This window comes from Nothobranchius furzeri, chromosome 18 (assembly GCF_043380555.1).
Source record: "Nothobranchius furzeri strain GRZ-AD chromosome 18, NfurGRZ-RIMD1, whole genome shotgun sequence".
NCBI classification, from domain to species: domain Eukaryota; kingdom Metazoa; phylum Chordata; class Actinopteri; order Cyprinodontiformes; family Nothobranchiidae; genus Nothobranchius; species Nothobranchius furzeri.
Genome location: NC_091758.1, coordinates 5338824 through 5366189, shown reverse-complemented (window position 1 = coordinate 5366189; position 27366 = coordinate 5338824). Strand labels below are relative to the sequence as shown.

Here is a 27366-nt window from a genome sequence, read left to right as displayed (position 1 = left end):
TAAGGTCCGCAACGTCACTTTCCGTGACAAAAATTCTGACATCACGTGTGCGACCTGTGTTTACACTAGCCGACATCATGGATGCCCTCAGAGCTGCGCTCGCTTTATCAATTGTCCAAGCGCTTTTTGCTCGTTTGTTTTTGCAAGCGGAATTACTGCTCCTTGCGGAAGACCACAGACGAAGGACGAGGTTAAGAACGGGGGAAGTACTGCCGCCTACAGGTCTGGCATGTCCTTAACAACGTATTTATCCGGGTACGTGTGGACAGAGTTTTTTGTTAAAACGAGGTGGTGTGGATGCAAGTTTTTGGAGGGGCGGATATTCGTTTTTAAAAAACCCCGGCTACGTGTGGACCAGGCCTTAGAATTTGGGATTTTCCTCAGCTGTAAGCTATAATTATCACAATTATAACAAACTAATGATTGAAATATCTGGCTTTGTGTAGAACGAGTTTATCTCATAGAATATAATAGAATAGACTTATTAAAGGGGCATTATGGAAGTGTGACAGCCAAAACATGTATAGAAATAATAAATTTCTTCTTCATACATTCTCCTGCAATGCCCTGGTCCTGTAGAATGAGCCCTGGCATTTTTACTGTGATTGCCTGTTTTTCTGTAAAATCACAGAAAAAGAGAGATGCTCGGGTCGAGCAGGCTGCTTCATGCGCGTTCACGCTCAGGCATAGCCCGTAGCATTTGCTATCCATAGCAGCAGAGAGAGAGGCAGTGCCAACTCAGCGACTTTGTCGCTGTTCCTAATGCCTAGTGACAAAGCTAGCTACATTTCTGAGGACCCTTAGCTACTTTCTGTAGAACTTTCTTCTAGATATTTCCTGCAAATTAGCAACAAAATAGCCATTTTCACTCCAAACCGTTCTTTGAACGTTGTTTCAGCTGTCATGAAGGATATAAATGTTACAGATACTTAAGACGTCACTGATGCTTTAGCTCACCTAGTAAGACGGCGGTCTCCCGTGCGGAAGACTTGCGTTCGATTCTGGATGTGAATATTATATAGAGTTTATTTTTTACATTAATGGTATATTTTTTACAGTAAGATGCCCAAATTTTTATTTGAGACTCGCCGAACGGCATTGAATTCACAGATAAAAAAGATGTGGGTTCAACTTTCATTTTGGAACAACTTTTTCAAGCAAGGGAAGGGAATGATCTGAGCATGCAGGAGGACTGACCCATCATAAACCTTTGTCGGCTGTGCTGAAGAGAAAGGTACAGAACCACATTATTTAATTAATTAGCTGCATGTTCTCCTGTCCTCTGTCCTCCGGGTCTCACACACACACACACACACACACACACACACACACACACACACACACACACACACACACACACGACTGTCTCAGCTGTTATTTTCGTTAAGGAGTGTGCACGTACAGCATGCGCGCCTCGTGCACGGGCCTACTATTGAAGCTGCCGTTACGCTTTTGGCCTGAGGGGGCAATCACGAGCATAAAAATTCAAAACTCCATAAAGTCCCTTTAATCCCACAGTGGGGAAAGTCACTTGCTACAGCAGCACATACACTTAGAGAAAAGGAAGAAGAAAAAGGTAAGCACACAAAGGTAGTAAACTATTATTGTAGCCTTCAACTACTAAAAACAAGTCAAAAGGAAACTTGTGGTTCCAGAACTATGCAGCTTAAGGGACACAGACTTACTATGTAAATACGGTATTAGCACAAGTATTGAACATAAACTGAGTATTGCATTGATGTTTTTGTGTACCAGGATAATGTCAGCATCAGTTAAACTGAGGAGTTATACACTCTTACTGCAAAGGGGATGAATGGCCTACGGTAGCGTTCTGTTTTACATCTGGGATGTCTCAGTCTGCCTCTGAAGGAGCTGTCCATGGTCTCCACAATGGAATGCAGTGGGTGCAGTTTCACCTTTCAACCCAAGTTTCAGTTTCACCTGTATGATGGCGTTCATAAACCTGCTGTTACAGGATTTTTTGCTCAGTTGTGTTTTTGTTGACGTCCTCTTCTGTAGTGGCTGGATTTGGGTTTGACCAGGAGGTAAAACACAGTTGTTTGAACACATCTTCACATCACATCACTCACACACACACACACACACACACACACACACACACACACACACACACACACACACACACACACACACACACACACACACACACACACACACACACACACACACACACACACACACACACACACACACACACACCTCTTAAACTCCACTCGTGTCGTCTTGCAGGAAGCTGTCCTCCATGAACGTTAGTCCCTGGCTTTGACACGTGGACAATGACACAAGCTCTGCTCTGTGACTGTAGATGAAACCGCTGTGATGTGTGTTTGGTTGGACATTAGAGACTTTACAGTCATTATTTATCTGTGGCTGACCTTCATGTTTCTCCATCCTTTTCAAAGCAACTGCTGAGGGAGATGCAGCAGATGGCCAGCCGTCCTTTTGCCACCATCAATGTGGCCTTGGAGGCAGACGAGGAGCCACCAGACCTGATTGGAGGAAATGTAAAGGTGAGTCCAGCCTAACTCCACCCCAGCTGGAGCTTTCAGCCTGGCTCCATCACAAACAGGAATCTGGGTTCTGTGGCATCACTTTGGGTCAAGGTTTCTCAATCTTGGTCCTGGAGGGCCTATATCCAGCATGTTTTAGTTGTTTCTCCAAAACACATGATTCAGTTGTTGAATCACCTGTGCAGCAGCTCATAAAGCTCTGCAGTTAATTAATTAACCTGCTGATTAATATCAGGTGTGTTAAAAGTAAGGAAACAACTAGAACATGCTGGATAGTGGTCCTTTAAGTCCAGTTTTGAGCACCACTTCTTTAGGTAGTTTGTCTTTGGTTTAGAACCTTATAAGAGGCCGACTGATTTATCGGGCCGATATATTGAATTTTTTCTATTTCGGCCATCAGTGAAATTATTTTAAAAAGCCTATTAGAAAAAATAAATAAATCAGGCACCTGTGTGGCCGACTGGCACCACCACTAGACTGAAGAAAGGAACCGAAGGACCCCAACACACAGGTTTTTTTATGTTTAGAGTTTGTTTTATATTTAAAGTTCAAGAAATATTAAGATATTTATTTACCTATTCAATTTATATTGGACATAGTAAGTATTCGGTTGTCGTTCACAACCAATGTGCTGCTAAAATGTGTGTATGTATATATATATATATATATATATATATATATATATATATATATATATATATATATATATATACATACATATATATATATATATATATATATATATATATATATACATACATATACATATATATATATATATATATACATACATATACATATATATATATATATATATATATATATATATATATATATATATATATATATATATATATAATGATCGGCTTTAGATATCGGCCATTGGCAAAAAAATTATTTAAAAATCGGTATCGGCCTAAAACACCCATGTCTTTTGGCCCCTACTTAATGTGATATGTATCGTATATATAAATGTAATAATAATCTATATAATTGTATCTATAAGAGGGCCAGTGGTTTTTAAATCTAAACTGAATTTATGTTTACATTTCATCACAGTAATGCAGGTTTTCTGTCTAAACCCACCTTTAAAACGTTGCTTTAATTTATTTAAACACATTCAGGCAACACAGAAAATATTTAAGTAACACGACTCGCTTGTCGTACTAAGTAGGTGATGTAATGTTTATTTTTTATTTTTTTAGGATGATTATTTTATTTATCATTATTTATTTTTCATTAAGCACGAAGACCTCTTATGATGAATTATATAAATGGAAACCGTGTTCCCTCGCCCGGACGTGGGTCACCGGGGCGCCCCCCTCTGGAGCCAGGCCTGGAGGTGGGGCACATTGGCGAGCGCCTGGTGGCCGGGCTTTCACCCATGGAGCCCGGCCGGGCACAGCCCGAAGAGGAAACGTGGGTCCCCCTTCCCATGGGCTCACCACTCGTTGGAGGGGCCAAAGGGGTCGGGTGCAGTGTGTGACGGGTGGTAGTCGAGGGCGGGGACCTTGGCGGTCTGATCCTCGGCTACAGAAGCTGGCTCTTGGCACATGTAATGTCACCTCTCTGGTGGGGAAGGAGCTTGAGGTGGTGTGTGAGGTTGAGAGGTTCCAAGTAGATATAGTCGGACTCACCTCAATGCATGGCTCTGGCTCTGGAACCAGTTTCCTTGAGAGTAGTTGGACTTTCTACCACTCTGGAGTTGCTCTTACTGAGAGGCGCCAAGCAGGGGTGGGCTTACTAGTTGCCCCCATCTTGGTGCCTGTACGTTGGGGTTTACCTCAGTGAATGAGAGGGTAGCCTCCCTCCGCCTACGTGTGGGGGGACCGGTTCTGACTGTGGTCTGTGCTTAGTCACCAAACTACAGTTCAGACTACCCACCCTTTTTGGAGACCTTGGGGGGTTGCTGGAAAGCGCTCCTTCCGGTGACTCCCTCGTTCTGCTGGGGGACTTTAACGCTCACGTGGGCAACGACAGTGAGACCTGGAGAGGTGCGGTTGGGAGGAACGGCCCCCCTGATCTGAATTTGAGTGGTGTTTTGTTATTGGACTTCTGTGCCAGTCATGGACTGTCCAAAATGAACACCATGTTCAGACATAAAGGTGTCCATATGTGCTCTTGGCACCAGGATACCTTAGGCCGCAGCTTGATGATCGACTTTGTTGTTGTTTCCTCGGACCTGCGGCCGCATGTCTTGGACACTCGGGTGAAGAGAGGGGTGGACCTGTCAACTGACCACTACCTGGTGGTGAGTTGGCTCAGATGGTGGGGAGGATGCCGGTCAGACCAGGCAGGCCCAAACGTATTGCGAGGGTCTGCTGGGAACGCCTGGCAGAGTCTCATGTCAGAGGGAGGTTCAATTCCCACCTCCGACAGAACTTCCGAAATGTTCCGGGGGAGGCGGGGGACATTGAGTCTGAATGGACCCTGTTCCATGCCTCTATTGTTGAGGCGGCCGACCGGAGCTGTGGTCGCAGGATCGTCGGTGCCTGTTGTGGTGGCAACCCCCAAACCCGCTGGAGGACACCGGCGGTTAGGGATGCTGTCAAGCTGAAGAAAGAGTCCTATCAGGTCTTTTTGGCCTCTGGGACTCCAGGGGCACCTGACGGGTACCGGCAGTCCAAGTGGAACGTGGCTCGGGTGGTCACCAAGGAAAAAACCCGGGTGTGGGAGGGGTTCGGTGATACCATGGAGCAAGACTTCCATATGGCTTTGAGGAGTTTCTGGTCAACCATTCGGCGCTTCAGGGGGGGAAAGCAGTGCGGTACCAACACTATCTATAATGGGGACGGTGTGCTGCTGACCTCTACTCAGGACGTTGTGGATCGGTGGGCAGAATACTTTGAAGACCTCCTCAGTCCCACCGACACGTCTTCCAGTGAGGAAGCAGAGTCTGGGGACTTTGGGTTGGCCTCTCAAATCTCTGGTGCTGAGGTCACTGAGGTGGTTATAAAGCTCCTCTGTGGCAAGGCTCCAGGGGTGGATGAGACCTGTCTGGAGTTCCTTGAGGCTCTGTTGTGGGGCTGTGTTGGCTGACGCGGCTCTGCAATATCACGTGGACATCGGGGGCAGTCCCACTGGACTGGCAGACCGGGGTGGTGGTCCCCTTATTTAAAAAGGGGGACCGCAGGGTCTGTTCAAACTACAGGGGGATCACACTCCTGAGCCTTCCTGGTAAGGTCTATTCAGGGGTTCTGGAGAGGAGGGTCCGTCGGATTGTTGAACCTCAGATTCAGGAGGAGCAATGTGGTTTTTGTCCTGGCCGGGGAACACTGGACCAGCTCTATACCCTTGGAGGGATCCTGGAGGGTGCGTGAGAATTTGCCCAACCAGTCTACATGTGTTTTGTGGATTTGGAGAAGGCGTTTGACCGTGTCCCTCGGGGGGTCCTGTGGGGGGTACTCCGGGAGTATGGGGTACCGGGCCCTCTGATACAGGCTGTTAGGTCCCTGTATGACCGGTGTCAGAGCTTGGCCCACATTACCGGCAGTAAGTCGGGCTCGTTCCCAGTGAGAGTTGGACTCTGCCAAGGTTGCCCTTTGTCACCAATTCTGTTCATAACCTTTATGGACAGGATTTCTAGGCGCAGCCAAGGTGTGGCGGGCATCCGTTTTGGTGGCCTGAGGATCAGGTCTCTGCTTTTTGCAGATGATGTGGTCCTGCTGGCTTCATCAGAACGGGATCTTCAGCTTTCGCTGGAGCGGTTCACAGCCGAGTGTGAAGCAGCTGGGATGAGAATCAGCTCCTCTAAATCTGAGACCATGGTCTTGATTCGGAAAAGGGTAGAATGCCTTCTCCGGGTCAGGGATGAGGTCCTGCCCCAAGTGGAGGAGTTTAAGTATCTCAGGGTCTTGTTCACGAGTGAGGGAAAACTGGTGTGAGATTGATAGGCTGATTGGTGCTGCATCTGCAGTGATGCGGGCGTTGTACCGGTGTGTCGTGGTGAAGAGAGAGCTGAGTCAGAAGGCAAAGCTCTCTATTTACCGATCGATCTACGTTCCTACCCTCACCTATGGTCTTTAGCTTTGGGTACTGACCCAAAGAACGAGATTGCGGATACAAGCGGCCAAAAATAGTTTTCTCCGAAGAGTGGCTGGGCTCTCCCTTAGAGATAGGGTGAGAAGCTCGGTCATTCAGGAGGGGCTCGGAGTAGACCCGCTGCTCCTCCACATCGAGAGGAGCCAGTTGAGGTGGCTCGGGCATCTGGTCAGGATGCCTCCTGGTTGCCTCCCTGGTGCGGTTTTCCGGGCACGTCCAACCGGGAGGAGACCTAAAGGTAGACTGTTATAAGCCAATTTACCGGGCTAGCTCCACTCTTCTAGATTTTAATAATATCTCAGGGTTTGGCTTGTTATCGGTGTAGTGAGCGTGACATGCCAGTTTACCAACAAACACTCTTACTCTGTAGAGTTGATTAGCAATCACCACATTACCCAGAGCTTCTAATTCTGAGCAAAATTAGTTCAAGCAGACAACGAGGAGGCGCAAACACACATACACACCCTTCCAGTCCATGAAGCTTATGTACACTTCAGGTTAAGACCCTTGCCAGCTGTTCCGTTTATGCTGAGGAGACAACTGACTTTACCTGTAGCCTAGGATGGAGGAAACACTTATATCAATGACACCTAGGGATGGCATTTACAACCAGCATCTCACCTTTGCTCGGTTACCGACAGGAGGAGACCCCACTCGTAAATCCTGTTTTTGTTCCACGAATCCGAGGAACTAGGTTTTATTTCACATACATGAAAAAAGAATAATAATCCTAACGAAACCCCGACAAAGCAGGTTAAAAAGTGAAACAACTCTTTGCCAATAAACCGAGTTTTAGCAAAGTTGAGCTGAGTAAGCTCTCCAAAAATGACACTAGGTCAGATTATCACAGACAAATCTCTCTACCTCACAAACTCTTCCCATCAAAGACCCTCTCTCCTGAAAACTCTCAAAAGCCTTTCTCCAAACAGCTCAGTCCATGACTGACTGACTCTCACTCCTCCCATCAAGCTCATCTCCTGAACAGACCCAATATCTTCCTTTTATTCACTCTGTCCCCCCTCCCTCACAGTCATTTCTCTGTTTGCTGCTTCAGACTTCCTGGTCACGAGTTCCTCTTCTTGTTACTTCTCCAGCGGCCCCGAAGAGACCATAAATCTTGGATGTCATGATGTCACCTTTTCTTCTCCCAGTCTTCATCTGTTCACTTGTTTCTTCTTCTCAGCGCCTCTTGCAGGCTTTCCTCTTCTCTGCATGCTGTTGACATTAGCCCAGTGTTCCCCCCCCCCCCCCCCCCCCCCCCTGCTTGTCAGGGGGAGCAGTTGTATCGATTCTAAAAGTCTGTCTTGTTTGGATAAACCATTAGCTGGTGCACCTGGACTTTCTCCAGAATGAGCCTCCTTACCTCCTTGCCTCCTCCACTTCTCTGGAGGTCAAAAAGGTTACCACAGAACCGTGAGACTGAAACAGCTCGGTGAAGTCAACTAGCAGTTTACCACTTCAGGGGTGATGAGAGTCGAGACAAGGCTGTAGGGACACACACACGCACGCACGCACGCACGCACGCACACACACACGCACACACACACACACACTTTGGAAAGCCTAGAATTGATTTCACATAATGAGAGACATAATCCAGACTTAATTCCATACATTAAAACATCTGATTATACTCCATACAACGTAGACCCAGGGCACGGTGGAGGGACTGTGTCTCTCACCTGGCCAGGGAACGCCTGGGGTGAGGGAAGTCTGGGCCTCTCGTTTTAGGCTACTGCCCCCGCGACCCACTCCGGATAAGCAGATGAAAATGGATGGATGGGTGTCTGAATGACAGCTGATTTAGTAGAAGTGATCATGCTTTACTGGTTAAGACAAATCCTGAGGTTTTTAGGGTCTGACCATGAGGATTTAAAATGGTTGAAAGCCACTGTTTGGTACCGGAACTTCACTTACTTCCTTCTGAAGTCATCTGTAGCCTTTTACTTTTTTGAACAAGGCCTTTTTATTAATTTTTAACAATTTTTCAAACAGAAGAAACGACTCAGAAATGAACCCCACCACCACCCGCTACACTGAATCAAAGTCAAGGAAAAAAACAAAGCAGATTTCAGGGAAACACTCAAAACACAAAAACATTCCCAAACTTAACAGCTGTCCACAGACGCAGCATAAGAATATGACAGCCATACAGAATAAAACTTATCAGGTGATACCGTTGAGTGTTTTCTCCAGGTGTACATGACACATTGTTTCATGTGACCAAATGCAGGCAGATGAGTTTTTTAGCAAACATACAGCAAAAGGCAACCATATGCTGCATGGTGGCGCAGTGGTTAGCACTGTTGCCTCGCAGCACGAAGGTCGCTGGTTCGAAACTCGGCTGCGGCCTTTCTGCGTGGAGTTGCGTGTTCTCCCCATGCATGCGTGGGTTTCCTCCGGGTTCTCCGGTTTCCCCCACAGGTCACAACATGCCCTATAGGTTATAGATTGTAAGTCGCTCTGGATAAAAGCGTCTGCTAAATGAATAAACATAAACATAAACATGTGTAATTGGCAAGTGTGGAAAGAAAATGGCTAATAATGCCAAACCCCATTACATAACATGTACTAATATCCCATCAAACAGAAAAGGAAAAGAAGATGTCTTATAGCGTCTCTCAAGATAAAAATCAAATAAATGATTACAAAACATAAAACTTTGAAAGATAAAAAATGTGAGGAAATGAATAAGAGAGGTGATCAATATTCACTATCAACAGCAGAAAAAGATGTTCTGTTTCGGAGGAGATGTGCAGAGTTATTGGAGCTGCTGAATGGTCTCGGAGCTCCAGGCAGGCGTACCTGTGGCTGCTCAGCGTGATGAGCGACCTCTGAATGCAGATGAAGAGCAGAATTATGGGCTCCAGGGCCTCAACTCTGACAGGGTCCATGCATCTCAGGGGACTTGGCTCGTGAGCACAAGGTTACTCCCACCATAGGAAGCAGGTCCCGTAGGACTGTCAGGCTGCAGGCTGCCTCTTGAGTTGGTCCTGGGTGTGTGTTCAATCATTATCCTCAACTAACAGCACGGCATGACCCAACAACGAGATGTTTCCTTTAACTAATAGCTAACGAGGATCACATTTAAGAGATGAAATTGTTCAGATTTCCTGGGTTCCCCTTCTTATGTGTTTAGTGAACTCTTCAGTTTGAGTCTCCTATCAGGAGCAGAATATTGTCTGAGAGCTGACGGAGATTCTCAGTCATAGTTCAGTTGAGTTTTTTCTAAATGAAATCATGCGAATCACAGTTCATACAGCTGAAGCAGGAAAAATTAGATCATGGTGGAAAGTCGATTTATGTCAGTAATCTAGCTACGACTGAAAGACCATCTAAAGGCTCAGGAACCCTCTGCAGGTGATCTGGATTCATCAGCTGATCCGTGTGACACTTTGAGTCTAGAATATGGTATTCTAGTTGTCTGAGATGTTGAATGAGAGGTTTTTATCAGCTGTAAGCCACAATCATCACAGTTATAGCAACTAAAGGCTGAGTCATCTGGCTTAGCATGGAGCGAGGCTGTCTTATACATTGGTTCCATCTTTAAGTAGAATTCCTGACATAAATGAACTTTTGGATGATATTTGTCTGTGTCACCTATCCTGAAGCCTCAGCTCAGGCTTCAGCAGCTCTAACTCAGCCTGCCCACTGGAAGCGTTAGCGGCACGTAACGTCAAAGATGCTTTTACCTGCAAGCTCCATTCTCAGTTGGAGCATTTCATAAAAAGAATTTCAACACCACACGTGATTCCGGGACTTCTCGGGATAACAAACAGAGCATGTGTCCAAAAGGCTCTTTGGTGTGTTTTCTGTACGTTTACCTCGGCTTCAGACGTACTTTTTTACTTGTGAAGCAACTGGAAATCTGCAAGTGACGTTCTTTTATTTCTCAGGTTATTTTTTTTAGCTATTCTTGGTTTTTACTTTGCTGTTTTGACTTTTGTTTAGTTTCTATGTTTTTTCTTTTCCTAGCTGGTAAATTTTTCTTCTTCCACACTTTCTTTTATCAGGTGGGGGTATAAGGCATCTTGTTCTCTTTCCAACGTATTTATTTTTATTTCTTTCTTTCACACCTTTCCCCTCTCTGTGCTCACATTCCACTTTGCTCCGCCCTCCTTTTTCCCATTATATCTTTCTGGGTGTTGTTGTTTTCTCCTCTCGTCTCCTGTCTAACGGCGTCCTCCTCTGGTTTACCATCCTCACCCGTTCTTATCAGCTGTCTGGGCTTTCTTGTTGTTCTTATCTGGTTCTGTTTGTGTGAGGGTGTTTTTCTCTGTGTCCATATGCAGTGTGTGTGTGTGTGTGGGTGCGTGTGTGTGTGTGTGTGTGTGTGTGGGTGTGTGTGGTTTGTCACAGAAAGAAAAGATGCAGCTTGCTGTTGAATCAGGAACAACCTGGGCTTGCTCCAGCTTTTGCGTTACCGTTCCCCTCCTGGTTCTAGTCCTCATCTCTTCCATCCTCCGCAGCCTCTTCTGCTCTCCACCAGGCCCAGGAACAGAGATCCAATTTAGATCTTCCACTCAGTTCTCTGTGCCTTCACCTGCCCAGACTGGGAGTATGCACTATCCTATCTCCTCCTAACTCAGATTGAGCACCTCGGCACCAGTTATTCCCTTTGTTTCCTGTATTTTTTATCAGGGTGCCATAGTAGTAAAATAACATCTGCAACAGGAAAATAGAAAAGGGCAGGCGCCACACATCGAGCTGAAAATATTAAAGTTGTTTAGAGTTCTATAAGAAGTCCACACTTGCTCAGCCGATGAGATATGTTCTCCTGAACTGCAGCATCACAATCAGATGATTCGTTCTTTGATGCTTTTATTCATAAACACGCCACAAGAAAATAAAAAGTAGCTTTACAGGTTTAGACATTTATAAGATGTTTAATTATTACGTCACAAGTCCACATCAAACCAACGTTGGCCTTAAATGTGGAGTATCAGGATTTGTGTCTTCACCAGAAGCCTGCCACATCCTCATTGTTCATGTCTGAAAGGATTAAATGAGAAAGCAAGTGTTCACTTATGATAATCTAATAATACTAATGAGTTGGATTATATTTAGGCCTTTTCTAGACACCCAAAGTGCTTTCCATTATTCACTCTCTCACATTCACACACTGCCGGTGATGGTAAGCTACTGTGTCGCCACAGCCGTCGTTCTTACCAAGACAAGGCGGCCGTTTGTGCCATCAGCCTCTCTGTCCAACATAGTCAAGTCAGGTGAAGTGTCTTACCCGTGGACACAGCAGCAGAATACCCCAGTCCTCCCATCATAAGGCTACCTGCTCTACCTCCTGAGCTTCTGCTGCCCCTCATCAGTAGCAGACCAACTCAAAGTGGTACCTTTGGAATTGTGGTTCATCGATGACATTATGATTCTTTTATCTAAGACAAGTTACTTTTGGATCTGTGTGTCGTACACAAGTGTGTCACATTGGTACAGGAAGCATCGCGCCATCGACAGTGAGGCGAGCCGGGATGCCGGTCGCTGTTTGTGCTACTTAAAAAATATCTTTATTAACCACTTTCAATTATTTGATGAATTTAAAATTCTTTGTTGTCCAAAATTAAATCTTAGTCCAAAACATTCAGAGAATGAATAAAAATTAATAATGTTCTTAAAATGTACTTATTTCATTTGAAAATACATACTTTCAGAACAGGCACTTGAGCCAGCTTCACCTTCTTCTCAGACTTCCTACAAAGCAATGGATTGTGGGTAACACCCTTTCCCACACTGATGCAGACTTAGAAGTACAGATCAAGGGTGCAACAAGGGCGCGATCACCTTTCACACTTGAGAATCGGGACACCCTACGCACTCACGCCCATGGCTGGGAACGCACAACAGTGCTTGTGATCACACGTGATTACGCGTAGCACTCTGGGATGTGCGCGGACACGTTGGAAGCTTGACGAGTGTAAACAAATCGTGAAACAACCATTACTGTTGTAGAGAAGAAGCTGATTTGGGTGAAAGAAAGTGTTAAACAACATTATAAAATCCCAAAAAGGATGCGGAATACACGGGGACACGTTAAATCAAGACGTTGGGGACCAGTATGTGGACAAAATCAGCCTTATAAATGGTTCTGATCCATATGAAAGACCCAAGACTGAAGCACCGATGACATATTGTTGCCACTGCAGTTCGGCATAACGGACATTTTCGACCATCTTGTTTGTTGTGTGAGCGGATGTAAACGTTTTAATCGTTGGTTTTTCTAGTAAAACAATCAAAATTGTCGTCCCACAGAAGCGTAGCAAGAGAAGTAGTGTTGTGTGTCAGCGCGCCCGCATTAGCTCACCGGTGTGTGTGCGTGTGTGTGTACGCGCACGTGTGTGTGCGTGTGCATGCGTGTGTGTGTGTGTGTGCGCGCGTGTGTGTGTGTGCATGTGTGTGTGTGCATGTGTGTGCGTGTGTGTGTGCGTTGAGGGAGGATTTTCTAAGCCAGTGGTTCCCAAACTTAATTAGCCCCCCCCCCCCCCCCCACATCAGGGCATGGCTCTCTCTCTCTCTCTATATATATATATATATATACGTATATATATATATATATATGTATATATATATATATATATATATATATATATATATACATATATATATACATATATATATATATATACGTATATATATACATATATATATAGACGTATATATATACATATATATATGTATATATATATATATATGTATATATATATGTATATATATATGTATATGTATATATATATATATATATATATATATATATATACATATATCAGATGTCAAGCTAAACAGACAGGGTTAAAAAAATTCCCCATCACTTTCATTTTTTAAATAGTAATTAATAAACATCCGATAGCATTACAATTTCCTTTGATTTCATTTTAAATAAATATTTAGAGTGCCCAGGTGACACATAAACAATGCAATTTAACGGTTTTCTTAAAGTAGGGACGTTTAACCTGTGCGGCCAGAGCGCTCTCCTTCCTTCTGCTCTGCGTAAACCTGAGCTGATCACCTACTTGTGCGTAATCAAATGTCTATAGGGGACAAGATATAGCCATGATGTTCACTTTTGCCTCAGACCGACTTATTGCTGTTTTATGGTGTGGCTGAATCTGCAATCCGCTGCCACGCTGACTGGAATAACAAATGCTGCAGTAACAGGAGATGTGGTCAGGTTCGGAGTCACTGGCTGGAGCGGACCCGACTTTAATACGTCATCCCAAAATAGAAGCTAATATCTTCATTTGACCTTGAATGAAAAATGTTATAAAACCTCTTAAAAGTTGTTATCACGGAGGAGGCAGCGCTCATCTCTGTCTTCAGTCTGACGGCGCACCGGAGTTTGCGCAGCGTGCACACTTATTGAATCTGTGTGTGTGTGTGCACGCGCACGTGTGCACAGCCGCTCCAGTCACCGTGTCTCGTTCTTGGCGCTATTTAAACCAATGTTGTAAAATAACTTCTGCCCAGTCCAGATGTGCTCACTTGTGCACCCGTGAGCCGTGGTTCCGCTGGAGCGCGTCTGACCTCTGACAGACGCACTCTGACCTTCAGTGCGCTGTTAATAGCCTGAATGGGAATCATTTCTTGTTATTTAGTTACATCCACAATGTTCTGTGTGTGAGGTTTACAACGTCAGAACACCTGCATGAGACAGGTGTTAATTACAATCTGCCAGAATGACTCGCCACCTTCAGATTCCTCCAACACCGTTAAAAATGATCAAATATGGAACATATCGGCGTGCGCAGGCCAGAGTGCTGAAGCTCGGCGCATTGTTATTATGAAGCTAGGGCACATGTGGAGGACACACACACAAAAATATATTTGTTTTCAATTACATTTATTGGGCCCACTTACTTTTTCTTTGGCCCACCCACAAATGAGTTTGTGGCTACGCTAATGGTGACATATGACAGACTTCTCTGAGCTCGTCAGCCATTACACTTTTCACCTCGCGTACCCCCTAGCGGCAGCTCGCGTACCCCCAGGGGTGCACGCACCACACTTTGGGAATCCCTGTTCAAAGCTGTAAAGCAAAAGGCATCTACTGGGGACTCTTCTAAACACACAGCCCATGAAGCAGACCACCTTTGGGGTAAAGAGATTCACTTGCAAAATAATTTAAAAGGACGGATAATTGAATTTTCTAGCCATGTTGTCTTTAGTTCTTCCTCCTTTATTATTATTTCCTGCAGGCCACAAAATAAAATATACATAACTCTGTTTTAGGTGCATTCTTATTTATGAATAAATAAATTATAAGTAAACATTGAAATGATGGGCACCCCACTGATGAACCCTCGTCGTTTACTAGGAACATTCCTGGTATTGATGGTGCCAGATTATGGGATGTACGTTCTGCTAAAGGAGATGGACTCGTGTGGAGGAACTCAACTCTGAGCAGCTGAGGAAAATGAAAGTAGGCAGATCGTAAAGCAGCCCTGAGGGTCTCAAAGAGAAACGGACAGTTTTCTCTCTGAATTAGATGTGTTTGGGTTATTGTGCACACCTAATAGTTTTTGTATTGTACCAATAACAAAACTGAGACATGCACATCGCCCAGAGCACACCGCGCTGACTGCTTCTGACAAGGCCAAAACGTCTAGTTTCATCCCTGTTTTCACTACGAGATTGGAAAACAAAATATTCCCCAGTTTGTCAGCCGACTGCGTCAGCGGAATATGAAGGATGTCCAGTCATCATGATCTGAAATATGGATCTAAACTGTTTTGTGTCATCCATTATTTACTACAGGCAGTTGTGAGCAATAGTTCCTTTTTATTGTCTTGTGGCTCAAGTTTGTGGAATAAAGTCAATAAATGGTCTGCTGACCAATGAAGTTGTCTGATTCAAACACACGGGTGCTTCTGAGAGTGTTAATGTTCATGTGGTAAACAGCTTCACATTGAGTGTGTTTTATAAAGAACTACTTCTTATTTATTTTAAATCAAACTGACTTAACAAGAGGAATCAAGGCTGACGCCATTAAAAGTTTAGGAATCAGAGAAATTAAAGTGACTAATTAGAGTAATTTATCAGTAACATTCAGGTTTTTATTAGTGGGAACTTTGTTAAAACCGCTGGAGGAGATAATGCAGAGAAGGATTCTCCAGAGAATCAGGAAACAACCCCCCCCCCCCCCCCACACACACACACACACACATACACACACACAACCCTGAGCATTCTCTTCACAAGACTGTCTGACAACGGAAGAGTGTCTTCAGTCAGAGGCTTCTTCAGTTTGGCTGCAACACTGACCGCTACTGGAGATCCTTCCTGCCAACAGCCATTGTAATATACAACAACTCTTTGATGACTTGATTATTATTATTATTATTCTGAGCTACTACAGCAATCAGTTTCCCTCTGGGATTAATAAAGTATTTTTGAATTGAATTGAAAGCAACTTCTTATGGGATAATTAACAAATCAAAGATGGTTGGAAGCTAAACTTCGGAGCTTGTTGAATCTGCTGATGGTGTTTCCAGCGAGTCTCCGTCTGAGCTACTGCTCTGTCGGGTCCTGGGTGGTCAGGAGGCTGCATGTGTGAGGGCTCTCCAGCACAGTCAGAAATGCTTCAGACCTGATGAGGACTCTTTTCAGGCCTGAGGCATTAACACACGCGTTCCCCGCAGCAGAAAGCATCACGCTGCAGTGACTCCTGTTCAGGACTAACTACATGTGTCCAGTTTGGACAAAGATCCTGGCCTGTCCCCACATTTTCTGCTTGTTGATTTGTGAAAGTAAACCTTCAGGGTACCTCTACATTAGTCTGAGCTCCCATAAAATGTCCCATTCCTTTCCTCCAACATGGAGGATGCAAACAGAACCGTGAGGAAGCTATCTCCTCCAGCTACATTTATGTGGCTGATCCATTTTGTTTTGTGGTGTCTGATTTAGTAAAAGTGAAACTTTTTCACCGTGTTGCTCAAAGCTGCCCACTGGCTTGGTGCTCGGCTGTCTTTGGTGTTCTGTTAACGGCCAGAGTATTCATAAAAACGTCCCCAAAGCTCACCCAGCTACATCGTGTGAACAATGTTTTACATCCCCTAACCCATTAACAACATGGATTACTTTCATATTGTGTCTGTTGGGTTATTTCCTACAAACCAGCGTACCTTAAGAGAGTCGAACGCACAGAGGATTAGAGCATAATATTGTTCAGTTGTCTCTGCAAAGGGAGAAAGGTGAAGCTATGACCGTACAGACCCGTAAGCTTGGTTCACACAGTCTCAGAGAGCTGAGCTCGCTCAGGTCTTTTATTGAGACACACACAAAACACACCCACATCTCATCACATTCCTAAACTGCTCCGCAGACATTCAGGAGACAACGTGTTTTCATATAGGGAGTGAAACCAACGCCACAACTCCCTAATACAGAAACCGGTGCATTCATTCAACCTGCTGGTTCCCATGGGGAGAAAACCCGATAGCACACAGACCAGCGTGTTCTAGGAAGGAGACTGGCACGGGAAAAGCTTGCATTTAATAAAGCACAAGATGTAAAAACAGTTATAATGAGAAGAACAGTAATAATGTCATTAATGTCAGCAGTTTTTACCTAACAGTGTCTTTATCATTTATAGCCACGCTTCTTTCTAGCCTCAGTAGGTCTACCATTCGCCAAACAATTTTAAGTCTGGCCAATCACAGCACTCGTTTTGAGAGACGTTGGGCAGGCTTAGCACCCGAGGAATGACCAAGAAAAACTACAAAAATGGTGTAGGCACAGAAACTGTGCCGTTTGAAACATCCTTGGCATCAACTTTGGATGTTTTGGACTTGGGATTTTCTTTGGGACATGAGCAAATCGAGGTACTTGAATCATTTATGTAGTAAAAGGATGTTTGTGTTCTTCGTCTTTGACCATGTATGGCAGACTGCCCTGTTGACTGACTGTTGTAGTGATGGGTTTGTAAAAACCTTCAGAAAGGGACACCGGTGCCTTGGACAACACTATCAAACCAGTCAGTGTCTTTGGAATGACCTGGCAAAGTCTGAAACGCACTTAGCTGGAATATTCAGTCTCCTGGGAACTGGTGGTATTTGCACTGACGGGAAGAAAGACAGAAAGTGCTCTAGAAATCAGAAGAATGAAGCTGTTTTACCCTTTTTTTTGTCTTGCCACTAAACTTTGATCGTTCACAGGTCATTAGCTGGTTGTAGGTTGTAAACAAAGTAGACGAGATGAGGAGGGAATCTTCATCTAAACCAAGAGAGATCTTCCTTTGTATTTTGATGTTGTTAAAGTTGACATTTTTGCCCTCTACTGGCCCAGCATTAATTCAATTCAGTTCAAGTGTGTATATATATATATATACAGAATATATATATATATATATATATATATATATATATATATGTATATATATATATATATATATATATATATGTATATATATATATATATATATGTATATATACATATGTATATATATATATATATACATATATACTGTATATATATATATATATATATATATATATATATATATATTCTGTATATATATATATACATATATACTGTATATACATATATATACTGTGTATATATATATATATATATATATACATATATATACTGTATATATATATATATATATATACATATATATATACATATATATACTGTATATATATATACATATATATATACTGTATATATATATATATATATATATATATATATATATATATATATATATATATATATATATACTGTATATATATATATACAGTATATATATTTACATATATACATATATATATATATACTGTAGTGCACAGATAGTATGAAACCACACAGCTAACACATAATGCAACAAAATGCTGCTTCCTGTCAAAGCTGATCTGAAATCAAGTCTTAGACAAATGCAGAGCAAGTGCACTCAGCTAGGGACACAAGTTTTTATGCCTCGTCGCTGGCTGCACGCATGAAGGCTTGTACGTCCTGGTATGAGAGACGGAGCAAGGAACTCAGCGCCTGAATATCTTTACTACCCACGTGTGTGTGTTTGAGAAGCCTTCCCCACCTGGGGCATTAAACTCAACTCTTCAGGGGATGAATACCTGTGTGTGAATGAGAGGTGGTGTCGGGAGTGTGTGAAGCCATGTCACGGCCCAGTTTCTGGTCCAGCTTTGGAATTCAAAATACAAAGCCAAAGTGGCACATGAAGTTACCTGTATGCAGGCTCGACAGTGGCTAAATCCACATCCCCAGTGGAGGGTGGACACATGAATATTGTAGGAGGCGGTCGACTCGACGGCCGCTCCAGCCCGTGTTTACAGGACAGGAACTCATCTCCACAAATGGATGAGATATTGGTATTAGGGAGACAGGTAGGCCTGTGACGACTAGGGTTGTCACGGTAACCGGTGTAGCGGTAAACCCCGGTAAAAAAGTTGACAATAATAATAACCGTCTTGTTTTTAAAAAACTATATTATCTCGGTGGATTATCGTGGCTGCGGTGTAGGCGCGGTGACCCTTCCCAGCCACCGTATCACCTGCTGAAGTTGCCGGCGGCACATGCGCACTTTGTTGTTTACAACCAAAACTTTCTTGAAGCTAAAGCTGAAATAATGGCCAATGGAGGAGATGGCAGCGCTCAGGACATTCATTATCCCTCAAAGAAGACAAAGTGGGAAGTACGGGCATCTTTTTGATATTTGAAGAATGCCGAGGGACAGCTGATAGAAGACGGCTATCCTGTTTGCAGCACGTGCAGAAAAAGTGTCTGTGAAAGGCAGCAACGCTTCAAATCTCATGACACATCTGCGTGACCATCACCCACAACTCTACAGTCAACGCAAGGCAAGCTAACGTTAGCGTTTTAGCTAAAATGCGTGATCCGAGGATTTGGGTTGAGGGAGAATGCAACGAGTCGCTATATAAAGCAGCCGCAGCGCCGCTACCTGCACATAAACCGTGTCGCGGACACCCCCATGTTGAAATGACGCTATGCATTACGGGGCTCCCAGGGGCAGATAAGAGTTGGTCTCTCTCCGAGAATAATTATGAATTTAACAACGATTACTGCCTGATGACATTTTCCCACATCTGAAAAGCTCACTGGAAGGACACAAACCGAGGACAATACTTTCCTGACATACAGGGTTTATTTAATTGTGTGAAAATGTAACGCGTTTAAAAAAATATTTTGGTCACAATAACCGTGAGGTTATATTTTCACACCGTGACAACCCTAGTGGCGACAGGACCGCACCGCAGTGCCTCCTCTTGATATCCAGTTGCAGCTCCCGCTGTACGCTGCTTGAATTGTCGTGAAATTATGCACAGTGGGGGTTTTGATGTGGGGGTCGGGTCCAATTTGTGATTGCAGATCAGAGCGTGTATCTCTGTAGAGAATAGAAGATGTTGGGTTTTTTTGCTGACACAAACAAGAACTGTACCAGCAAAACCTCTTTGATCACTGGGATTTTGTCGGCTTGTGATGTGTAATACTTTTTCCTTCTCCTCTTTTCTCCCTCTCTCTACAGTCCGTCCCAAAACCCATTGCCCTTGAGCCTTGCTTTGGCAACAAAGCCGCTGTGCTCTCCATCTTTGTCCGGTTACCCAGAGGCTCCGGCGGCATTCCTCCTCCAGGACAGTCTGGTAAGATGCAGCTGCTGAAATCTTAGCTTCTTTCTTTTTCGTCTGAATTTTCATCTTTCTTTGATCTGACTTCCTTTCTCTGTGCTCTGTTCTGTGTTCTGGCTGGACCATGACACCTGAGGCCTTTCAGCCTCCAACTTTTCTTCTCTGGTTCCTGAGCAACTAACTAGGGATGTTTTTGCTCCTGATCCGAGTCATTTGATTTTGAGGATCCGGTCATACAGCGTTCCGAGCCGATACTTTAGAAATGCATTGAATCAAGAAAAAAGTAGAGCACACCCGACTTGTCCTTTAATTATTTTTATCATTTGTGTAATTCTTTCTTTCTGTATTTGTCATTTGTTTTATCATCACTCGTTCAGGAAATGCATTGATTAAAAACGTGTTCATACTAAGAACATATTAAAAATAACATTGTTGCTCATATTTCAAATGGTTTACTCAGTGTGTGGCTGGTTCAAGCCATGCAAGTTCCCACGGCAAGGATGGCCGGCAGCAGGGTCACTCCTTTCTACAAAACACCTGCACAGCTGCATCTGTGAAGCTGAGATGAGAGAGCAGCTCATGCCGCAGCTCCAGGAGACGGCTAACCCAACACCTTCAACTACAGACAGCCATCCAGTGTGATAAATATACTGCTGTCTAGGGTTGGGCGGTGGGATGAATGAATCGGCCGTCGGCGATGGGCTGAGATGTTATGGTTTTTTTACAGGAAGCGATTGGTTTATTTGTTTGCCCGTGATTTAGTTTGTAATTGACAAATATTTTACATGTTACGCACAAAGAACATCACAGAGGTAACAATCAAGAAAAGATCTCCAACAGCGCACAACCTTCTCCGCCTCTCCCTACAGACAATGAGTCCTTTGAGGAGGAGCTCGGAGAGCGTCTGCGACGCACTCGACATTGTGCGCAGCAGCGCGGTGTTGAAAGTGGAAACCCTTCTATCTTTCAGAGTCTGGAAGACTTCAGGTTATTTCATTTGGAGAAATGTTTCCTGATTTTAAAACTTTGACTAAAGTAGCGCTTGTCATTGTTCTGAACAGGAGCGATTCATCCAGAACAACGGCACAGGTCTGTCTGAGGCAAGAATCCAGAACCAGCAAGCTCTCTAGAGACATTTGATTATGCAGAAGCTGCAGGTGACCAGTTCAGGTTTAAGCCGGGGACACACCGGCCGCGGAAGCGCCGCGAAGCGCCGAGAAGCGAATTGCTCACGAAATTCGGCCGCTGCTCGCCGCTCCTCAGTTCAGATCAGACGCGCCCCAGTCGAGGCGCGCCTCGGCTCAGCTGTAGTTTTTCTTTTAAACACTTGGTGTCCTCAATTTCCTCTCTGCCTTTTCTCAGCTCTTTTCCTCTACGTTTGAGTGTTTTTACGCACGCGCGCGCGCGTGTGTGTGTGTGTGTGTGTGTGTGTGTGTGTGTGTGTGTGTGTGTGCGTGTGTGTGTGTGAACCTATGAGTTGTTTCTGCCAGTTGAATCTCTTGGAACCCGCTCCAATTCTGCAGCTGTATCCTAGCAGTTTCTTCCGACATGGGTACGTAAATAACCATGTTTTTCGGGGGTCGTACAGCTCCTTGTGTTTCTCAACTTCCATAATTAATTTAAAGTCATCCATCTTAACTGCTTGCCTCAGACTTTCTGCCTCTCTGTCCTGTTTGCTCCGGTGAAAAGACACCCAAAACCACACCCCCCTTCACGTGGTCACACACGCACACAAGTTCGATGTGTGTGTGTGTTCGTGTGGTTTTTCTGCAGTGTCTGATTACGAACACATTTGACTATTGCGGAATTTTATTTTGAAATGCTTTATTTTGTTAACTTTACCGGCCTGCCTCTTATGTCTAGGTTTGACTTCCTGCCAGAATTGACGCGATTCACCCGCGGCTCACGAAAAAAATAGAGCCGACGCCGAAATGATCGCTGCACGGCGCGGGCTGGAGCGCCGGCGCGAGGCGATTCGCGGCGCTTCGGTGGCCCATGTGGTCTATAGAATAGCTTAACAAGGGCGCCGAATGAAGGCGGTCCCACTTTCGCGGCGCTTCCGCGGCCAGTGTGTCCCCGGCGTTACGCGGAGCATTCGAGCCGCAGCAGGTGAAATGTTCCTAACTTAAGTTACGTCGTTTCATTGCATTTTTTATGTTGCTGGGACACTCTGACCAGCTTGTTAGGACTAAATATTAATTCAAAAATGGTCAATGGAAACATAACAAATAATTATTTATTATTTCAAATTGAAAGTGAGAGGGATAAATGGATCCCTCAGCCTCTGGCAGTGAGCAAATGCTGCCTCCTCAAATGCAGCATTTCCTACTCACAGGGAAAAACAGACGAGGCTTATTTTTAACACGTTAACTGTGTTTAATACGGGCCATTCGTTAGTCACTCTACCAGTCTACAAATACAAAATGAAACAAAAAGATAAATCTACATTTCTTCTGTGTTCGCAAATTAGTCCGTGCGTCATGACGTCACATGCACAAATGGATCGCCCATCGTCTTTTTGGACTGACGATTGGCATTGAGAAAAATTATACAAATCGCCCAACCCTAATGCTATCTTTGAGTTTTTGCTGTCCGTAGACAGTTTCTGTTTGCTTTTGTTTCCTTTAAAGTATCTTTCAGTGTCAACTGGCGCCGTGTTTTTGTCTGAGTGGCTGCAGAGAACTGAGCTGAATTTGTTTGTAAGGCAGCGTGTGCAATGTTGAACGCAGCTCTACCTTTTCCACCATGTTTGTCTGTTGCACTGCCTTTGTTGTCTAAAATATGTCCAAACTGCAGATATTTTCTCTTTTCGGAGGCAATATGTTAGCTCTGTATTAGCCTCCAAGCTAGCAGATGCATGTTATGGTGTCTGAGTTCCCCCGCTGCATTAAATTATAGGTCGTTATGGTGTTGTCATCTGTGAAACAATGAGTACTGATGTAGAGGAATTTATTCAAATGAAACAAAGCCATTATGTTTGGAAATCTCAGGATGAATTTAAGAAGTCATGTTTACGTATACTTTTATAAGGTTGTAGCTGATCTTTTCCACCAGAGTCCAGTCCTTTGAAAATCACGGGATCTTCTACTAACAACGATTTTTCATTGCTGTTCTAGAAAAAGTTTGTTTTTAGTTTGTGAAATCTTCAAAAATAGATGGAGGACATAAACATGACCAGAAGTTTCAGGACTTGTGGTTAAATTGCCTGATTTATCCAGTGATGACTCATCACAGCTAAAATAACCGTCCATTAGGTGATGGATTTACTAAGATAAACAAAACAAAGCAAAATGGGGAAAAGGAAGTTTATTTGTCCTAAAACAGACATTTATCTGCGTTTCTTCAGCTTGTTTGTCATCAGTTGGTCTTTATGTTCATCTCTTCTCGTAAACAATGATTTTCTGATTCGTTTCACACTTTCCTCCTTTTGTATCTGTGCTTAAAGTATGATTGAAGGTATTTTGACTGAGCGCTTCTTTGTGATTTACCGTTTAGTTTTTGATCCATTTCTTTTTCTTCTTCTTTAAGCTTCCTGAAGGAATTTAGAACAACCTTCTCTTTTTTCTGTTTCTGGGGACTTCAACAGGAACATAATAAACGCCGTGGGGTCTGTTCTCCCTCTGCGTTAAGCCTCCTACAGTTGTAGTCCCCAGACCACCAGCACGCCAGGGCCTCTGTTAATTACTGTAAAGTCTTTTTGTCATAACAAAATGGCCAGGACTCTTAACGGCTCTCTTCCCTGGCCGCTGTTTGTCAGGACCGTTTTATTAGTGGGGCACCATCCTTGTGCTTTTGGGCCTGAATCCTGTTAAAACCCAGTTCACTGGTTTCCTCCCACATCCTGACGTATCGAAGCCTTCTGTCATCAGCTGTGGTCCCATCAGCTCCTACACCCATATGTTCTCATCTTTAACAACAGATCAAGGTTTTTTATCTACCTTTACATGCTGTCTTCCTCAGAAGTATCACTCAGTGTAGATGTGACATGCCTGTCCGCTGCTTTATGCAGAGGATGGTCACACACACCTACCATGTGTGGGTCAAGGTGTAGGTTTTCTCATCTTCATGGTCCCTGGGTCCCGTTTTCTCATTTCGATGGCCTCCATCCAACGATCGTGTCTGTCGCCCTCCTAGCAGATGATGACGCTGAAGTGCTGTGCATCTTTTGTAAGTAGTGACATTTTATCATGCAAATAAAGCAGAAAACATCTAGATGTCGGCCGAAGGCCGACCATGACATCTACATACGGGCATTGGTGTTGGTATAGAACAAGCAATAGCAGTTGTTCTCTAGTTTTACCTGCCATGAGTAGTGTGATACTGGTGAAACAAAAAAATTAGAATGTGGTACAAAGGTCCCTTTATTTCATGTAGGAACGTTCTGACCCAATCACGTGATTTTCAAAGGCTCAGATTAGGAAGAGATGGAGATTTTCAAATGAAATAACAATGGCTTGGTTTTAATTTCAACAAGTTAATCTACATCAAAATTCATTGTTTCTTGGACACCAGAATGCCACAACATGCAATTGTGTTAAGCTTGGTTTATGCTTGGCGCATTCACTTTCCGCGCGGTGATGCGGCTCGCGGATGGAACGCGCTTCACAACTCGCAGCGTTTATGGTTCGTGCGGCTCGTCTCTGCGGTGAGCCAATATTCTCCCAAACTGTAGGGGGCAGCATGGAGCTCTATGGCATGCATCCAACACTACACCATAGTAGAAGTAGAAATTACTGTTTACAACATGGCATTCCAGCATTTTTAACAGCGTCCTCGTCTTTTCCGACAGCGCAAGCTATTTCTCTCCAAGAACTATTAACAACATGTTGATCACGGTGATCTCTGAGAGCTGAATCATACAAATGTCTGTATTTACGAACCTCTGCCATACTAGTTCTTGCCGGTCCGCCATGTTTTTCCGCGTCCGTCCGTCCGCGTGGTTAGAAAATTTCCGAGGTGCGCGTTGCGGAAATTCTTGGCCGTGCGGAGACGCGGCGGAGGGGCGTGGTTGTTAAAATGACGCAACTTTTCCGCATGGAGCCGTGCGGACCTCGCGGACGCGTCAACCATAAACCAACCTTTAGCTAGCAGGCTAACGCTGAGATAGCATCTCCTCGGGAGAGCTGAAAGGTCTTCAGCTCGGTTGTATTTTACACCAGACAGCGAAGACAGAGCAACAGACCCTTGTAATGTGTGCATTGCTGGCATTCAACGTGGTGGAAAAGGAGGGCTGCATGATGCGCTGCCTTCACCTGTGCAAAGTCACTGCTGCTACTCAGCACCTCAATATGCCACACCGGTGAGGTGGCATGGATTATTCTGGATAAGGAGAAGAGCTCACTAACACAGATTCAGACTGATTAGTGAACAGTACTTGAGAAGATTGGCTCTTTAGCGTATGTAGAAAATGTTTCAGATTGAGAAAATGGGAGCAAAAACAAGAGTTAGAATTGTGGTCAGTTTGCTGTCAGCTGTGTTTGTGGGGTTAATTCTGTCTGGTGATGAGAACAGATGCTGCCGAGCCTTCATGGCTCAGAGTCCATCCGCGGCAACGAAGTGGTGATTACATGCATTGAGGTACTTTGATCTCACCGCCTCTCTGTGTGTGTGTGTGTGTGTGTGTGTGTGTGTAGGTCTGGCGGTGGCCAGCGCGCTGGTGGACGTCTCCCAGCAGATGTGTGTTGGATACAAGGATAAGTCTGGAGGTCTGAGGAACCGTAAACAGCAGCCCACCGCTCAGCCTTCCACCTGCATCTGAGCCCCGCCCACTGTGTGTACACCTCCCCCACACCCAGCGCTCTCCATCAGTACCCCCCCCCCCAACATCAGCCCCCTCCGTCAACGACTACTGCCAGCTCTGTTCAGGCTGGGAGAGGCGCATGCTGGGATGTAAGACAGGATCGTGGTGAGGTCCACCACCTCCTCCTACCAAAACTTTTGGTTCTATCAAACGGATCAGGACGAGGAGGGGTAGGGGAAGTGAGTGAGGAGGAAAGGGAGGGCCAGAGGAGGCGCTGACTCCTCCCCCATAAACTTTAGACATTAGTGGACACGCCTGGATGGAGTGGAGGCGGCCACGGCTTGCTGCTAGTTGAGCCTCGTCTCGTAGTTTGGAACATCAGACACTTTGCAACCCTCAGTGATGTTTTAAGTTATTTTGGTCTTTGTGTTGTATTATTATCAATATTATTGCTATTTTGAAGAAAGGAACAAACTGGATACACTCAACAACACACACTTCCAGAGGCAACTTTCTGGTCCTTTACACCCGTTTGCAGCCTGCTGCTCAGCGCTCGAGGCTCCTGAGGATCCACGGTGGGAGGCTGGCCGTGCAGCCGATGAGTCCGACGTGTGGCCTTTCTCTGGACCATCCGACTGGATGACAAACCAAACCCCAGCAGCATATTCTCCTGTTGACTTGTTTGTCAGATCAATTGAACACTCTCCAGCTAATGAAATGAACGTCGTCCGCACCGCTGAAGCAAACGCTCTGATCCAGATCACACCTTCATCCTTCTGCTCACCTGCCTTTCCTCTTCCCATCCTAGTTTTGGGTTCTGCACCAGAAAAAATCTACAGACTCACTAAAACAAAGCAGGTTTCCTGTGTTTTGGGGACACCAGGAGGTTGTTTAATCACTGAAAGCAACAGGAGCACTTTGAAGAGCCGTTTTAGTGTTAAATAGTTCCTGAATGGTACGGCAGCTGCAGGGTTTTGACTGAAGGAAGAGACGTAATTCAATAGAACGTCTCTCCCTTCCCTACGAGCTTATTAACTCCCTCTGCCCTCTGAGAAGTGCTGTTATAGAACAATTTAATAACTTACATTCTGCCCTAAAGAGCTTGTAGTGCAGGTCTGGGCTCTCGCATGCACTCAGCACAGCAGAGCTGCTCAGCAGCTGGTTAAAGGGCACACTTTTAGCACCGGGGAAAGGTCAGAGCGGAAAGCATGAACAAAGCTGACATTCTGTAATTATAAAGTGCCACAACTCAACTCAGCAACTCCAGCAGCCACGGCAAGCGTTAAGAAGTGGGGTTCCTGCAGGGAGGCCGAGCACGTCCGGTGCTTCTCTTCTTCCAATCTCCTTTTGTAAAAGTCTGAGGGTGAAATATGAAATTGGCAGCCTTCCAAGGAAACCCCTGAGCATCATTAGGCTTTTGTTTTTCCTGCTCCTCCTCATGTAA

General features: G+C 44.6%; 1 protein-coding gene across 1 annotated transcript in view; it reads left to right on the top strand.

Moving 5' to 3' along the window:
• The window catches only part of atrn (attractin), a 177925-nt gene extending 151838 nt beyond the window's left edge, over nucleotides 1-26087 (top strand). Inside the window, exons 27-29 of the mRNA XM_054741989.2 lie at nucleotides 2424-2531; nucleotides 20083-20197; nucleotides 25816-26087. Coding sequence (XP_054597964.2) covers nucleotides 2424-2531; nucleotides 20083-20197; nucleotides 25816-25940 — 348 coding nt within the window. The 3' untranslated portion in view covers nucleotides 25941-26087. The remainder of the gene's footprint in view (nucleotides 1-2423; nucleotides 2532-20082; nucleotides 20198-25815) is intronic.
• The last annotated feature ends 1279 nt before the right edge of the window (nucleotides 26088-27366 follow it).